This window comes from Typha angustifolia, chromosome 9, assembly GCF_048772165.1.
Source record: "Typha angustifolia cultivar Huaian chromosome 9, ASM4877216v1, whole genome shotgun sequence".
NCBI lineage: Eukaryota > Viridiplantae > Streptophyta > Magnoliopsida > Poales > Typhaceae > Typha > Typha angustifolia.
The window spans coordinates 2,131,593-2,148,818 of record NC_133247.1 but is presented as its reverse complement, the minus strand read 5'-3'; the positions used below and the strand labels follow the sequence as shown (position 1 = coordinate 2,148,818).

The following is a 17,226-nucleotide window of genomic DNA, read 5'->3' as shown; positions in this document are numbered from 1 at the left end:
ACATCCATCAGCTAATGACATGGTCAATATCCTTAGCACTATACCTTCTACTTGGGCTGTTACTTCAAACTACTAAGGTAGAGGACCCCAAATCCTAAATCATATGCACCATTCTTGTGCTATCGGAGTAATCACATCAAGAATATTTTTCATCGACCGTTCAACGAAGATGGCATATAATTGAAGCTCAGTTTCAGAGTACCACCCCAACATGGGGCTAAGAATGCAAATAGTGCAGCAAAAGGACCAAAAGGAATAGAGTAAAGCCTTTGAAAGAATCAACTTTGTTCAAAAGAGAGGAGAGAGAGAGAAAAAGATCTCACTATTGAGGATTCTGATGCAAAGTACACTAGCATGTTCTTGAAAAGTCCTTTTGGATCAGTCTAGGGAGGGTACATTGATGAGACTTGCATGCCATGCCCACAAAAATCCAATTGCAAATAACTACCTCAAAACTGTGAGCAGTTTTGATCCATACCTGAACAGAGGAAGGTAGCTTTTGTGAACAACTCTGTGTGCTGCTGCTGTATGCTCTCAAAATCGAGGTGCTCTCAGCTGTTAGATTCATCTCAAAAAATAAAAATCTCTTAACAAAAAGAGAGGGTGACCACAAATCCAAATTGGCGACATTTGCTTTTAAACAAAAGGAAAGAAGCCTTTGGAAAAGCAACTTTGCCAATGATCCTGGATGGGCAAAATTTAAAATTATGTGGCCCATCACCCATGGGACTCCTCGGAAGTGTTCATACGTCGAAAAACAGGTTCTAATTGAAACTAGAAAACATCAATTGACCAACATGCTTGTGAGAACTATAAAAAAATTGCTTCTCGGAAAGGTCAACCTTTTCGAAAATTGGCATAAAATTAAGTAACATGTCAAAAAATTATATGCTACAGAGAGTGCCTCTAAATGAGCGGACTAGTGCTAAAATGAGAAATGCATAACTACTGTATAAATAAGCTGCAAATATGAAGCAACTGCATGCGTTCTCTTGTATGAAAAGTTCCAAATGTCCTCTCAGCCAAAAGTAGTAGATCTTTGTGTACGGTGTTACAAAAAAGAGAAAAAGTTTGTTCGTAGCATATTAGCATATCTTACCTACATGGAGGTCAATGAATCTGCTACACCATATGCATATGCGTCAAGAACTGGGGAAAACTTCCAGTCTTGCCTGACCTGCTTTTAAATCCCTCCCGGTTTATAAATACTAGTGAAGACATCACAACAGAAATGGGAATCCCAATTTAGTACTAATCAACAATAGAGGCCATAGAACCATTTTTGTCCTGCTATAATGGTGTTATGACACTCTAAAAAGGGTAAAATCTCAACGTAGCAGCCAACTGCTATCCAAGATGACTATATCAGCTGAAGTGAAAAGCCCAATCCCTCACTATCTGGGCAGCATCGTAGTGATTAGATCTCTTCAATGATCTCAAGAAGACTGTCGACATCTTGTCTTAAGGCAGCAAGCTTCTGCTGCTGGGCAGCAACTCGGTTCTCCATTTCACGTCCACTTAACTTCTTCTCAAAACAGTCAACAACAGTAGAATGCTTCTGCATCAGCTTCTCTTGCATTTCCTTCTCCTTAGCAACCAGCTCTTCGATCTATGTTACAGCCAAAGCACAATATAGTGGGTTAATCAATAAAGAAAAATGTCTTCCCCTTACAGAAGCAAAACTGAGAATAGACATAGAGCACCACTAAGCAGTACAACCAGAACCTGTCGGGAAAAAAGTCTTAATGTACAGGTATTCAGTCTGATCAGAAAATATCTTCTCGTATTTGATTCTTCTTTAATCTAGGCAATGGAAGGATCAATTATCCTAAGGTAGTATAAAAGCTTCCTAAATATTAAGTAAATTCTCCAATTGTGATTCTCATCAAGGAGTCCGGTGAGTGAATATTATTCAAAAGATGGAAACAAACATCTATATGACAAGACTAGAGGCATACTATGATGAATAGGTTAACCCCTCTCATGACATTAGTAGTAGGTCAGTGTTACTATGCTCGTACTTTTTGTATATATAATTATATATTTATATCTCTTGTATTGGACAAAATGCTAGTTCCGTACGTTCAACTTCAACAGAGCTTTATATTAACTTCCAACCTATGAAACACTTCGGTTAGATCTTCCACAAACAAATTACCCCATCACTCCTACGAAGAAAGACGTTAATTTCTTAAAATATCCCATATGAGCTTCTTTTTTTCTTTTGTCTACATTTTCTTCTGTTCCTCTTCCTTCATATATATTTTCTAAAATTTTGTTTCTAACACTTGCAGCTTGCACTGAACTGCCGTGACAGCAAAATTCCAACTGGAACCAAAAAGGGAACTGGGTTAAAAAGAACTTGGGGTTACTATATCCTAGCATGTCCTCCATGCAAATCTAGGGTTCTCAAAAGAAAACACTCATTAGTATTTCAAGAAAGATATAGATAAACAATTTCAGCAGTTTGCTCAATACACTGTAAGGCTTGACAAGATCGTGAATAGAATAACAAAAAGGGTAGTATTGTCAAACCTTGGGCCATATACTAGAAGCCTGTGGAGACGACTGCAAAAACACCAACATGGGTTTTAACTCTTTGGCCAATTCCTTGAATTGCGCATCAGCTGCTTTTCGAGCTGCTTTACAAGCTTGAACATCTCCAGTTCTGGAGAGGTCACGTAATGAACCCTCCAGCTTATCATGGACTGCTAAATATTGGTCAAAAATATTCTGGACATGTTGCACTGTTGCTTGCACCTGTTCTCATTACAATAGAATGATCATTATAGATCTGATCACCGCAGAGATATCTTATAACTATAGTGGGGAACCAAAAGATTATGTTTACATAATATAAGGATGCCAGATAAGAGAATTTCAGCACTTAGAAATCTCATAAACAATTAACTAAATCAGAACAATATTATAAGAGAAAAGACATCAGTTTCACTATCACGAAATTTTGTACAACTTTATGAATTAAGAAATATCTATCATCATGCATTTGGAGCACCATTAATAAGCGAACAGGTTTGACAACATCTTGATTTAAGTTACCAAGTTATTGAGCAATCTACAAATATAATGTGCTCCACACGTCATATAAAAGACGACTACAATGCAATAGGGGAAGATGTGTTCATTATTTAACGAAAACCTACATACAATATGTGCCCCACATGCACCAGGGTAACAACAATGGTCTTGGTCATTGTCAGAATTTGCAACTGGCTCAAGAATATGTATGATTGGTCTGTGGTCAAAGTCAATCAAGCGAATTCCAGGATTAATGGTCAGAAGAAAAATGTGTGTCACGCGTTAAGGTGTTGACTGCTCATGAAAAGTAGGGGACTGCGCCAGTCAACAAGTGACTTTCTTATACATGGGGATTGGGAGTACTCAAAAATATTTCTACCACAAATTGGCATGAGAGGAAAGGGAACCAAAAGTGATACAAGAGAAAATAGTATGGCATTATACCATATGTTTTCACAGAAAACCACACAAAAAATCAGCTGAATAGAAAAACTGCATAAACATAACCAACCCAATTAGTTAAGACTCGTGCAGTTGCATTTGTTATATTTCCTCCTGGATGAGGAAAACAATGTAAGTCTTCTCCCAGTGTTGCTATCATATGTTCAAAAAAAAAAGGACAAAAGGTACGTGTAAACTCCCTTATGTATGAACCAAAAGATAAGCAAAAGGATTGGCACTACAAAGGCCAATAATTACTGTAAAGCCAAATGGCAGCAGCACAAAGTGGTTCCCCCTTAAAGTACAAAAAGTAACAAAACAAAGGTACTAAGAACAAAACCTTTTAAGAAATAAAGTAAAATCTTCATACCTCATCCCACTGCAGTTTTGCCAGATATGAGGCAGAAGTCTTGGAAATTGCCATGTCGGTATGCATATAAATAATACAAACAGCAAACAGGAGGAGGAAACCAGCGATTAGCATCATCGGCTCTCTAAGCAGTGAGAAGTTGTTGAACTTATAATACACCTAAAGACAGCAGGAAGGAAATCCACAAATCAGAAGGTAGAATCTCACTCAAGTCAAGTAAAATTTATGCAAAATATTTACCAACCAATGCAATATAAAGGATAAAAACTATGTGTATATGGGCATACAGTAACAACCTATGCAATTATTTATGGATATGGATGAGTATCCTACGATGAAGTTTGTGCAGATTTAACATACTATAACAAGAAGAGCAACAACCTTCCACTATAACTAATTGATCAGACTAAACATAGCAAGTCTAAAATGTTGCTCACGGGTCATGCATACAATAAAAAAAAAGGTCATTACAGTGCATGAGGCTTTGGCCTACATTCGGTTTGAGAAAGGAGAATATACATAGTTTTACCCTCATATCTAAGGAGGCTAATTCCAAGGCTGAACTTATGACCTCTTGAATGTAACATGCAACTCTTATTGTCACAAAAAGTCATGCCCTCTAATCGTCCATATGACAAAGTAGAAGAAAATCTATGTCAAGCTTCTAATGAACTCCAAAAGGGATATCATTACATATAAAAGTTCAATTCACTACATTCACATATGTGAAATTAGTCAAATTACATGATGGCAAGATAAATTCAGACCTGAAAATATAGGTTATGCTCGGGCACGACATTAGTCTTCTCCAAGGCCATCACAGGTCTTCCAACAGTGTCCAAGTGTGAAAATTTTACCTGGTACACCTGAATACTGTTAAAAAAACCAACATATCTAGGACGTAAGAAGTTATCAGAGATATAAAATGTCTAAACCACCTCTTGCCATTGCTTGGTAGGAAATGGAACAGAAACAGAAATGTCCTTTGAACCTTCAGGCAAAATCACCTGCAGGAAAAATTGCCAGGAGGAAAAAAAAAAAGTTCTAGTTGGATACTAAAATTTGCATTTAACAAGATATAGAGTTGTAACTAACAAATAACTAATTTCACAGATTTCTCACACTGTAAATTTTTTTTACGTCGGATCAGATTATTCAAGCATATAAAATATATGAAGCAAGACTGCAAATAAATAATGGATAAGTAGGAGTTCACTAGCAAAAGTGGAGCTAATTAAATTAGCTAATTATAAAACAGTCCCTCCCTTCTGCCTTTTTTTTTTTTAATCACAGCATGACAGCAATATCTTGCTGGCAAAATGGCAGCACAAGACCCAGAGCAATGTGCTGGGTGGTCATGAAAACAACCATTCAACATTTTGCTTGCAGTTTTTCTGTCAAAAAATTATACTAATAGGCTAATAGCTACATTATAGAATTATGTCCGCAGGAAAAAGTAAAAATATAGCTTCTATCAATCAAAATAGAAACATGATAATACTTCACTAACAAGCAAGCATGTATACCATTATACAGGAAATGGTTCGAGGGAAAGTAAGTTCTTCCAAAGTGTAAACTTTAAAAGTCAACTTGCCTTTATAGTGAGCTTCTCAACGAGAACCTCTTCCATTGGAGAGCCAAATGTTATATTAAGAACTCTCTTATCATCTAACTCGAACAGAAAATCTTCGAGCGGTAAACTGTAGCCAATTGTAAAAGTTGTTTGCCAACCACCAAATAGTGGAAATCTGGGTTCTATTTCCAGCTGAGTCTGCAGATAGCCAGATAGATATCACTTGTCAATAAAAATCTTGTGCTTTCCATATATCTAATCTTTTTTGTCCACCACTTATGTGGCAATATTGATAACATATTACCTTTCTAGAATCACCCCATAAGTGTGATGTTGATATATTACCAATTTCATCTCTGTAGTAAATAGAATGAGCCCTTGGTGGCAATCCTGCAATAAGACGCCTGAAGGATGAGGCCCCTCCTATGTGGGGTCTAGCTTGGTAATCAAGCCTGCAAACAAATAAATAATTAAGATGCATTCCTTTAGAGGATAAACTTAAAAGGCCCATTTCAGAACAAAATCTGAAAAATTAACATGGAAGAAGACCTAGAAAATCCGCCTTTGGTTCGGGCACCACCATGAGCAATGTTGTAATGTTCAGTAACCTGAACATTACCCCAGTGAGAAATTTCTATTTCCCGGATTAGTTCATGTGCAACTGAAAAAGGGTGGTTGTTTTCAAAGTGAACAGTAATGGTTGAGTAGGAGAATGCAGGAAGGTTTTCAAATGGGCCATAATGAATTTCTGATTTCGCAAGTTTTGTGTTTGGATACTTTGTGTATGATTCAACCCTTCCACCCGGCAATCTGATTGCAAGTGTTTGGATTTTAACCAGATAAGGCGACAAATAGTAGGCACTGTCCTGATAGACAACAAGTTGGGCTTCAGCTTGTCTAATTTCACCAGGAAATGGTTTTAGAGAATGTGTGGAAACAGATAAAACATCCAATGACAGTGTGTGCCCCTTCTCTAAACGTTTGAGTAGAGAAACTGAATAAAAGGTCAAGTTGGTGGGCGTTCCTTCAGGCTGGACAACTTCAATCGGAAGAGCAACACTAGGACTTTTTCCTTTTCCTCTCCCTTCACTAGAAAATGCCTTTACAGCTGCCAAGTTCTTTGCCTGAACACTGGGAAAAGCCAATAAAACTTCAGAGACAGCATCAGGACCAATATTTTCCACCTGCAAAATAAAAGGAGAAAAACAACTATACAATGAATTCAACTTAAACAGGCAAATCTCATATAAAACAGATATGCAGGATGTATTGCAGCTCAATTAAATAACTTTGTAACAGCATGCTTCTGAGTTCTGACATAAGTTACTATGTTGAGAAATGTCTCCTACGATAGAAGTAAGGTACAATGAGTGATTGGAACACTTCACAACAAGGAAGAGCTTGAATATTGGTTCAATTTGGTTTAAGAACAAAATAGTATATATCCTATGCCTCTCATAAAGGATGTAACGAAGTTTTGCACAGCAAACATTTAAATTTTTTTTTCTCAGTCATCTTCATTTTTCTATTAAAGCAATAAAAGTTGTTTACTGCAAAATAAATAATAATTCCCTTGTGTCATGAACTCATGGTACTAAACAATTTGTTTCTTTCCTAATAGCTAGAAAGCAGAAAGTTGGCACTTGGCATAGGAAACAATTTGTTGACTCATTCAGATTTGTACTCTACCAAACATATACAAAGTAACTGAAAATCTTCATTTGTGTACAAATGGCATTGACAAGTGTGTTGAAACGAGATGAAGAATCTTATAATAGTTTGGTTGAGTAAAGTTGGCATCATTTAATTCTAACATATGTTAGCAAATTTTGGCTATTGTGGTACTTATGATATTCAACTTGCTCACTATCTTAATTCGTAAGGTTATTACAGCAAAATCAACTATCTTGATATCATTATCAAGGTAAAAAAAGGAAAGCAAGCTGAAACCATGGTAAATTAGAAGAATCCTTAGATCCCAAAAATGTCTTTGAAAAACGTAAAACAAGCAGAAAAAAAAAATAACGGCGTACATACCTTTAAAGAAGAAATGGCTCGTACGATATGCGAGGTCAAATCAATCTGGTAAAGAAAATTTCTCATAGTGAGCAACGACAATATTCATTTACACATCTGAAGCACAAAATTGAAAGGAAATTTACCAAAATCCTAACCAACAAAAAGCACAGAATGTATTGCATAATTATTCAGGCATTGAAACACTACCGAGAGATCAGATCTGCTACATAAGCGTGAACCAGATCAAGAAACGAAATCGAGAACTCGGAGGAGGAGAAAGCATTACCTGCCGATCGACCCTTGAGATCACGAGATCGGATCGCGCCGTGGACGAGAGGATACAGAGCAAGAGGAGGAGGAAAGCGAAGCGGAAAGCCATCGATGTATCTCGTCAGATCGCCCACTAGGTTTGAGCTCGCGCCCTCTTAAAACCCTCCTCCCTGGGTAGGAGACGCACAGAAGACTAACCGTGCTTTCAGGTCTAGAGATTCGAGTTTCGACACCTCCTGTAACTTTACCATGCGGAGATTTCCGTTGATAGACAAACTCAAAAACCTTTGGGCTTTAGACTCTCTTTTCGGGCCTGATCAGCATATTTGCCAGTCAAGGTCCAACAACAGTATTTATTTTGACAGTCTCGACTGTTTTAAATACAACGCACAAAGAATACATGGCATCTCTACTCTCTAAATTACTTGGTATATTAGTTATCAAAGAGTAAAGATTGGAAACCTAGTATAGGTTTTTATTGTTTGAAATTAGTGAATGCCCCTTCAGTAATACATCTGTAACATTTTGTGACTTAGAACTTAATGTGCAACGTTGCAGGTTTTGTATTTTAGTTTTGGGCCAAGGAGTTATCTTTCCTTAATCCAATCTATATATGTTGCGACTTTAAGATTTCCTCTAATATCGTTTTATTTCATTTTTAGGAGCTTTCATAAATGCATTTTGAGACATTGACAATTTTGTATGCCAACATGGACCATGTTAGTACATGCTCAGGAGCTCTCATTTTAATAGTTATAGGTTTTATCCTTCAGTTGTACCATGTATCATGTATGAGACATATTTGAGATATTGTAATGTTTTGATGATATCAACAGGTTGTTCAACTTTCCTCTCTTGTCTTGCTCCTCTGCAGTACTTGTTAGCGACTATGATTATAGAAAATAATGACAAATGCATTCGACACTTTTGTCTGTTGACAGTAATTTTACTCTGAGTTGGCAATGCAGAGTTATCAGCTTGTTCCAAATTTGCCACTGAACCCTAATACTTGTATCGTGTTCTTAATTTACAAGTGACATTTTTTTTTTGCAACTCCAAAAGCAAGATCATGGATATAAATTAAGTACTTATTCTTTACTGTATACTGAAGGAGAAATCATTATTGGCAACATCAACATCCAAGTGTTCCAATGTTGGTCTCCTTGTCTCCTTAGGGGTTTCAAGCTTGAAAAGTTTAGGGGCCTCAATGTCAGGAAAGTCAGTATCACCTCTGTAAGACTTTGGTGAGCTTAGAGTGCTTTCTGGATCTACTGAGTTTGATTTGTACTTGTGAAGCAAATGCATAGGAGATGTCCCTCGACTTGGTGTTGTCTCCCCACTTTTGTAACCCAAAGTGAAGCTAATCCCTGCATCTCTAAGCCTTTTCTTCTCTTTTGCTGCTTGTTGCCACTTCATAAGAGCTTTTGCTGTCTGTTCTTCAAAAATTGCCTTCTTCATGTGTGATCCCATCTACAAAAAAATATTAGCTTTGAGTGGATTGTGATATAATTAATGTTTGACATTCTGAAGTCTCTAAACCATAAACTTACCTGTGTCACTAGTGCATAGAGAGGGAATGTAATATAGCTGCACAAGAACTGAAGAGCTAACCCCATTATAACTTTCAAAAAAGTAAATGCCAAATTTTCGTTGATGCATGACTTCAGGCCGAATGTGCTCTAAGGAGACAAGAAAACCATCTATTAGCGTTATCTGATCGAACTAAGCTGACGTACATAAAATGTAATCAATATTCACCCATGTCCATAAGAAGTGTGCCATTTGGAACGCATTCTGTCACCGAAGCGCAAAAAAGAGGACTTGAATCAGTATTTTGTAATCAACTTGCATTCAAAGTGTCATAAAATGTAACAATTGTTGACAAAATGCTTGAGCAGTATAACTACTAGAGAAAGCAATAACTAAATTGACACAACACGGATTAACAATCATTGGTGCATAAATGGTATGTTGCTTTGAAGTCACAGTAACTAATCATCTTTAATTCATGTATACAGAAATTTGTTTGGCATGCATAATTCATTAATACCTCAAATAAAGTCAAATGTATTAGAAACAGAATCCATTGAGGTCGATTAAACCAAAAAAATTTGTCGTTTGGTTCAACAATTGGAGTTCCTTTTATTACAGCCGTTCGATCTTGAATTTCACGAGCCATCTCCATAATGACAATTTCCAGCTTCATGCCGACTAACAAGAGAACCTGAAATAAATATGGTGATAAGTAAGATGACTAGAACCTGCAATAGTATAAGATTTATTAAAAGAAAAAGAAGAAAAAGAAGGCTTACTATGAGCGGGACAAAAGAAATCCAAATAAGCGTACCCAGTCCTAAATTAAAAGTAATAAATTGATTAGTGAGATGATCCAAAAATCAAGAGAACTAAACAACCATAAAAATGAGATTTAGTACCATAGACATCAAGTAGCAGAATGAGAATAGCCATGAACCACAATGGAAGGCTGTAGAATGAAATAAAAATGTTAAAGAGTTGCAGACAGGGATTTAAGATAGTTCTTTTGTGCAGAGAGGAGACCTGATGCCCACAACAACTTTGAAATCATCTTCTAATGATCGCTTTATATATTTGTGGAAGTCAAACTTGCTATTCAGAGATAAATGAGCCTGTAAGATAGTAAGTACTAAGATAATGTGAATGACCAAGAAAAATTGATCTAAGTTATTGCTTTTAAAGAAGAATTACATTATATGAGAAAGAAGAAAGAATTAGCATAATTATGATGGATATTACATTGATAAAGCCATGTCGCATAGTCAAGTAGTCCACTTTTGAAACTGACCCATAGAACTGCCTAAAAAAGGCTACCTGATAATCAGAATGGAAGTAATTAAAACTATAAAGACATTCTTGCAGTGATGCTACAAAACACTTTATTTTGCTGTTATTATCAATGATTTGTCGCTATCTATTTTTGCATAAAGCTCTTCTCCTATTTCCACGCTTTTGTATCGACCGATACACTAGTAATGGATAGCGATGATAAGTTTTAAGGATTACATGTATCATGAACTATTTTTCATCTCATAAAGTCAATTTAAACATCAAACTAAAAGGCTTATGTGGATCAAACTCTTTCCTTCAGATTTCCTCAACTATCGTGATAGCTCTCTTTCAACAAAGTTCTGAGGATTTTCTCAACTATTATGATGGAAAGTACTTCAAATTTTCTCAACACTATTCTGACAATCCAGTTGTTCTTTTCTCCAAAGTTTAGGAATGCATAAATTGGTAAAGATGGAAAAGGTCTTACTATCCATCTAATTCCAAGGGTACTTGAAAGTCCCACATGTCTCTTTACAAATGATGTTTGGTGGGTGAATCTGAAACGCGAAGGATCTGCAATAACCATCAACTTAATATCATGAAAATATGTATATGCTAAATATACACTATTCCTTTAAATGAACTATTATTTTACCATTTGAAAATTGATATTCCAATGAGGTGGTCTCCAACTCCCATGCTTTCCATTTCTTAATCTACGAATAGAAATAATTATCATAAGTAGTTTGAGTTAAGAGGGAGCATTTGAATCATAGATAAATCAGAATGCTGATTACTAGTAAAGCATTTAATAAGCAAGCAATTATATATAGTTCATTACTGATAATTTTCTAACATTCAATGGCATCATCATGACTACTGCTTAAATATGTGAAGCTCTCACATTAGTACACTGGGTCGTTGACTAGTATATCGTAAGCAAGAACTTTATCTGTTCAAAAACTTACTTTTGCTTGTCCTAAAGCCATAGTGAGGACACTATAGAGAACATGAAAAACTGCAAGCACAAAGATAAATATATGTAATTGGTGAATTCCAGATTGCGAAATCAATGGCACTTTGTCCTGCATATTCAAAGTCATGACAGAAATTAGTGATGACTTGATGAATAAAAAAAGAAGGAAAAGTGGTCTTCATATGAAACAAAAACTCATTAACAACCATTCAAAAGAAAGTCCCTCACTAATAAATCATCTATTTGTCCAACTCTAAATAACAAACAGAACTTAGATGACTTGCAGAAGTGTAGAATGCTTCTCAAAAGGAAGATAACTTACTTTATATCTGGAGCAATAGTCTGTTGTTGATGAAGCCAAGATACGATGCGGAGTTGTTTCACCGTACCACAATAATTTTCGGTGACCACCATCTTCATTTCCTTTGGCATTCTCCACTTTACATGGGAGCATGATGCTGCCAGCTTTTGCAGGAATGCATATCTTTGATATTGGCCGTTGTCCGACAGTAAGTAGTAGGGATATAAAGCCCAACAGCATCAATTCTGCATGTTAAGTTAAACAATCAAACAAATGAATCAGAAACGGAACGCAAGCACACGGTAATTCGAAGGTTTCAATATCATATATGCATAACAGGACTATTTAGCGATGACATATAAAATGAAACCAATATAAATTTGTAAGAAAAATTTGTCCACAAAAATCTTGCAACAAAACAAATCATCAGTAATGTAATTAATTAGATGAGGGCCCAAGAGTTCATATAAATCTTGTCCAAAGAGGGAATACACTATTTTCACCTGCTTTAATCTTCTCCAAAGCTTCACTCATAGCCTTTTTCTGGCGCTTCTGAAACCACTGTCGACTCCCACAAACACCGGCGACTTCACTCGTTAGTGCTCAAATTCTAAAACCCCACAAAAAATTTAAACAAGATATTAATGCACACACACACACTTCATCTGACCTTCCCAAGTCTGTGGATTCCGTGCTCCATCATCACCGAGATGATCACAATCACCGCGCACACGACCGCCACCGCCCACGTCGGCGTCTCCTTAAGCGAGCGGTCTCCCGGGTTACCCGCCATGCCCGAAACCCGTTGAAGGTACCCAAATGCCTTCCTCCTCTCCTACGTCGCATGGCCATCGGATTTATGAAAAGAATCAAAGCGCGTGAGGGGGTCCATTCCTGATGGGCGATGGCGCCATTTGCCACTTCTTCGGGACGTAGCCGCCTTGGGCGGTTGCTTTAGCTCGTTGAGATCACCAAAGCTTGTTCTTTTGCTAAGGAGGGAAGTATATTATACTGGGCCGGCCATTAAGGGACGACGAAGAAGAAAAAACACATTCAAATTCAAATGGAGCAGAAGAACTCTCTCGTCTTCTTTTGTTTGGTATTAAAAAGTGAAGTTTTTAATTTAATTTCTTAATTGAATATTAAAAATATATAAGTTAAATATGGAAGTAATTACTTTCTTTAATATAAAAGTTAACCATGCAAATAGCTACTCTCTTTATTTCTTTTCTAGGAATCAAATACAAGTCATAAAGACTCATATAACTATTGAGATAGTTTTATCTAGACCCCTTAGCTATTGTCTATTTTCTTATTAACCCATCAAGTTATTTTCTCTTCTTCTTTTTTCTTCTCTAAAATATGAATAAATCATGTGATAGTCACATAATTTTTTTTAATAAAAAAAATTAGATGAACATCTAAGAGAAGAAGCATTTAAAAGATTTAACATAATAGTTGAGGAGGGTATTTTTATTTATACGATAAAATAGCTAAATATTTTAGAAAATATTCAAATTACCTCTATCTCGTTCATCCTTCCATTCTCTCCTATCTTTGCCATGAGATTAGTAGAAGAGGACGAGAAGGAAGATGACAAAGAGAAGGAAGAGGGAAGGTGGTGACGGCGATTACCAAGGGAGGAAGTAATGGGGGCTGGGGGCGGGGGGATAAACAAAGATAATAGAGAGGTTGAGAAGTGAAGAGTATTTTAGTAATTTAGTTAATGTCAGTTAGTCAAAATAACGTATTCAATGAAAATTATATAGAAACATTAGGGGTTGTGTTACAAAATCCTTAAAGAAGGGGTGTGAATCATAAAATAAGAGGAGGGAAGTAGTGGGACTCTTCATTTTTCTATAATATTCATTTAACATTACAAAAAAAAATGAGGGGTCGCGTTATAAAATCTTCAAAGATGGGGTACGAATCATAAAATAGATAAAATATAAAATGTAATTTATAAAAGTCTCATATTTTAATAATGAAATGTACCAGCTCTTCCGAAGACCCCTAATTTCTAGAATGTATATGGGATTAAACTCAATTAAATTACCTCGTCCCAGTCCAAGCCCATAGCGCAAAAGGAAGGCCAAAGCCCAATTGGCCCAATCCATGGAGAGATCGATATACTCGAGGAGAGGAGTCTTCTCTCTCCCCCCCACCTCCACCTCTTCGAACGAGTCGGAAGTCACTTTCTGATCTCCGAGCTGGGTGAGAGAATAGAGGAAGAGAAAGCACGCAAGAGACCGCCATGGCAGCTCTCGCGAACTCGCTCGTCGTCGCCGGAGATTTGGGCCGCTCGGCGGTTCCCCGTACGTTTAATTCCCTTTTTTTTTTACTTTTTTTTTTAAACTCTTCAACGTCGTATCTTGTGCTCGAGTAATGGGTCTTGATTTATTTGATTAATTTGGGAAAATTGATCGAGTATTTGGCTCAGCGTGGTGAAATTTACACTGAGAAGAAGGAAATTGGTTTATCTGTAGTATTTAGCTGCAGTTTCAGCTGCGGTAATCGTGAAAATATGGAAAGTTCCACCGATTGCGAATAAGGTAGCCTCAGGAGATGGACATATATGTATACTTTACCTTATTTCTGAATCCAAATGCATCTACTACTCATATTGGTGAATAAGGTAGTCTCAGGAGATTGATATGTCTAACGTAAGAGAGAAAAAAATCTCTAAAATGTGCGGGTTTTATCTTTCATTTTATTGTTCTCTTTACTGCATAATAGAACTCACTGGTCTTTCGTTATTCTTAGCCTTACCTTTGCAATGCCTTTTCTTTTTGTATTTCAAGGTGGAATTATAAAGCCATCAAGCAGACCTCTTGTTATTTTGAACCCTTCAAGCTTGTCTGTCATTCCCATTCGTCATTCGAAAACAAAAGCAGCAGCTTTAAAGAGCCGAAAAGTTGTTCATGCTAGCTTCAGGTACTTGAGTTAATCGCCATGAAGGCCAATTAGATGATTATTCAGCTAATTGGGTTTTGTTTCTTATAATCTTTAAGTACTGTGCTTTACCATTGTTAACTTGCCTCCCCAATGTCATATGTATCTATCCTTAGAGCTGTTGTAAGTATGGAGTGTGTAGTCATGGAATGTTATTTTATCATTTATTATTCTGATTACAGATACTTTTTATCAATCTGCTATGTATCGATTTTATTTTATGATAACAAATTAAATCAAGATACTCTTTAGTGGCCTGAGTTTCTAAATGGTGCAACGGACTTTTTTGAAAGTGTCTCCCATTATTGTGGAGTTTGTTATCCTTGTCTGATACAAATCTTATTTGAGCAGTGATATAACTGACACATACCTAGAATTCATGTTGTTTATAGTCTGAACAGAATATTCTTAAAACTTTCAGGACCATTTTTTAACACATAAAGCTTGTTTCTTGTGATTCTCGAATGATATTGAGATTTATATAAGTATCATTACGATGATTGTCAGCGCATTTCCGTTGAAATGAATACTACCCGACATTCTATGGATACACAGAAAAATAGTTAGTTAATCAGTTTAATGTACTTCACCTTTCAAAATTAAGTTTGTTTCTTCTAGTGCTCCACAATACATTGGATGAACTTCTCACATGTTCGGAATTTGAAGCAGTGAAGGTGGCAGGCCAAGTAGTGCAGGTATTTTTATTGGTGGGTTTGTGTTGGGAGGAGTCATAGTGGGAACGCTCGGCTGTGTTTATGCACCTCAGGTTCTTTTTATCATCTTATCTATTCCTTTCTTTCTACTTAATTGTGAATGGCTGTACTGTTCCCATTTTCTTGGTAGTTTAGCTAAAAGGTATATCCAGCTCAAGAAATTGGGATGTAAAACATATGTGCCTGATCAATTTTGATTTTATGGTGACTCTTTTGTATTTGTCAAGTATTAAGCACTACATCTAAACTGTTATTTTCAAGAAAGGAATTAAGCACTACATCTAAATTGTTATTTTCAAGTAAAGAATGAAGCACTATATCTAAACTGTTATTTTCAAGTAAGGAATTAGGCACTACATCTAAACTGTTATTTTCAAATAAGGAATTAAGCACTACATCTAAATTGTTTTTTTCAAGGAATTAAGCACTACATCTAAATTGTTATTTTCAAGAAGGAATTAAGCACTATGTCTGAATTGTTATTATCAACTAAGGATGTATCATGTATACATCACAGCATTCTTTTGCTTTAGACTGTTGTACAGGTTAAATGGTCGATAATACATCATATGTGGCATTTATTCTTCCATTGTGGCTATCGTATTTGCCATAGTTTTGTTGACACTCAAATATGTTACCTCAGATCAGCAAAGCACTTGCTGGGGCTGACAAAAAAGATTTGATGAGGAAGTTGCCCAAATTTATATACGACGAGGAGAAGGCTTTAGAGGTAAGCTGGTACTTAATACAAATTATACCTACTAAAATCTCATTAGTAGAGTTGAACTTGCTGTAGATGTTTGGTCACACGTGCATTTTCTGCTCAGTACTGAAGGTGAATTTTCATGTTAATTAGCTGTTACTTGAGTGCACTACATGTGAATGAATCATTTTATTCATCTCTTTTAAGGCATTAAAATGATTTCAAAAGCTCGCTCGGTTAAACTCGAGATGAATTGACTTAAAGTCCCAATCCACTTGTTCTTTTATGATTCAAGATTTGCATCCATAATCAACTCCACTTGAACAGTCAAGGTGTTGTATCTATCAGCATGATTCAGAGGCCCTGAATCTAGTGTACCACTGTATTTCCTGGATCGAGGACAATTGCGGAATGCATCACCTTAAATTTGTACGGCAGACCTGCTTATCCCCCAATTGGATATTCTAAAGTGCCATTATTTGTTTAACTACATGCATTATGTTGAAATGTACTCATCCTGCCTGCAATGATCTACCTTGAAGATTTAGTAGTTTTTGACTGACATGCTGGATGAATACGTGCAAATTCTTCTGTATAATATGGAGACGTTCCTCCATCTGTAGTTAACTCTTTAGACACGTATTCTTAATATAGAGTGATGATGCTATATGTGGAGAAACTGACAACTCAATTGTTTTTCCAATTGATGACAACAGAAGACACGAAAAGTGCTGACAGACAAGATTGCGCAACTGAATGCAGCCATTGATGATGTTTCTTCTCAGCTCCGAGCTGATGATGTTCCGAATGGAGCTGCCGTGTCGTCTGATGAAGTTGAAGCTGCAATATGAAGGAAGCTGGAATATATGAATAAAAGATGAAGCTGCAATTGAGAACTTGTTAAGTGATAGGAAAAACCGAGCTTGCACATGCATGATACGATCTTTTATTTGATAGTGATGCCAAAAGTAATATACTTTTGGTTTACATAATGAGAAAAATTCAGCATTTTGGTTTCTTCCACTATTGACTCTTGGAATCATTACCTAGCAAAAACCTGT

At 36.3% G+C, this 17,226-nt stretch overlaps 3 protein-coding genes across 6 annotated transcripts; 1 reads left to right on the top strand and 2 right to left on the bottom strand.

The window, feature by feature from the left end:
• Nucleotides 1-970: 970 nt before the first annotated feature.
• LOC140767189 (dolichyl-diphosphooligosaccharide--protein glycosyltransferase subunit 1A) lies at nt 971-7,948 on the bottom strand. The gene is made up of 10 exons (XM_073107016.1): nt 7,729-7,948; nt 7,461-7,505; nt 5,973-6,607; nt 5,728-5,875; nt 5,445-5,621; nt 4,789-4,857; nt 4,618-4,707; nt 3,851-4,009; nt 2,536-2,760; nt 971-1,609 (listed from the first exon to the last, which is right to left on the bottom strand). Exons 1-10 carry the CDS (start codon nt 7,819-7,821, stop codon nt 1,418-1,420), a joined length of 1,833 nt encoding a protein of 610 aa, XP_072963117.1. The 5' UTR covers nt 7,822-7,948; the 3' UTR covers nt 971-1,417.
• A 704-nt stretch (nt 7,949-8,652) lies between these two features.
• Nucleotides 8,653-13,452, bottom strand: LOC140767360 (MLO protein homolog 1-like). 4 transcript variants are annotated; one of them, XM_073107228.1, is made up of 15 exons: nt 13,320-13,452; nt 12,468-12,786; nt 12,301-12,358; nt 11,819-12,042; nt 11,489-11,605; nt 11,176-11,236; nt 11,008-11,093; nt 10,488-10,562; nt 10,272-10,360; nt 10,148-10,197; nt 10,025-10,065; nt 9,763-9,936; nt 9,471-9,506; nt 9,263-9,391; nt 8,653-9,182 (listed from the first exon to the last, which is right to left on the bottom strand). In XM_073107228.1, the coding sequence occupies exons 2-15, from the start codon at nt 12,588-12,590 to the stop codon at nt 8,808-8,810; spliced, it is 1,638 nt and encodes a 545-aa protein (XP_072963329.1). In that variant the 5' UTR covers nt 12,591-12,786; nt 13,320-13,452; the 3' UTR covers nt 8,653-8,807. The 4 variants fall into 4 exon arrangements, with proteins under 4 accessions (XP_072963329.1, XP_072963331.1, XP_072963332.1 ...); XM_073107230.1 differs by having other exon boundaries at nt 12,468-12,808; nt 13,320-13,426; XM_073107231.1 differs by lacking the exon at nt 10,488-10,562.
• Nucleotides 13,453-13,949: 497 nt separating this feature from the next.
• LOC140767778 (uncharacterized) lies at nt 13,950-17,188 on the top strand. Its single transcript, XM_073107817.1, has 5 exons — nt 13,950-14,112; nt 14,599-14,731; nt 15,419-15,515; nt 16,106-16,192; nt 16,882-17,188. The coding sequence occupies exons 1-5, from the start codon at nt 14,052-14,054 to the stop codon at nt 17,014-17,016; spliced, it is 513 nt and encodes a 170-aa protein (XP_072963918.1). The 5' UTR covers nt 13,950-14,051; the 3' UTR covers nt 17,017-17,188.
• Nucleotides 17,189-17,226: the final 38 nt, after the last annotated feature.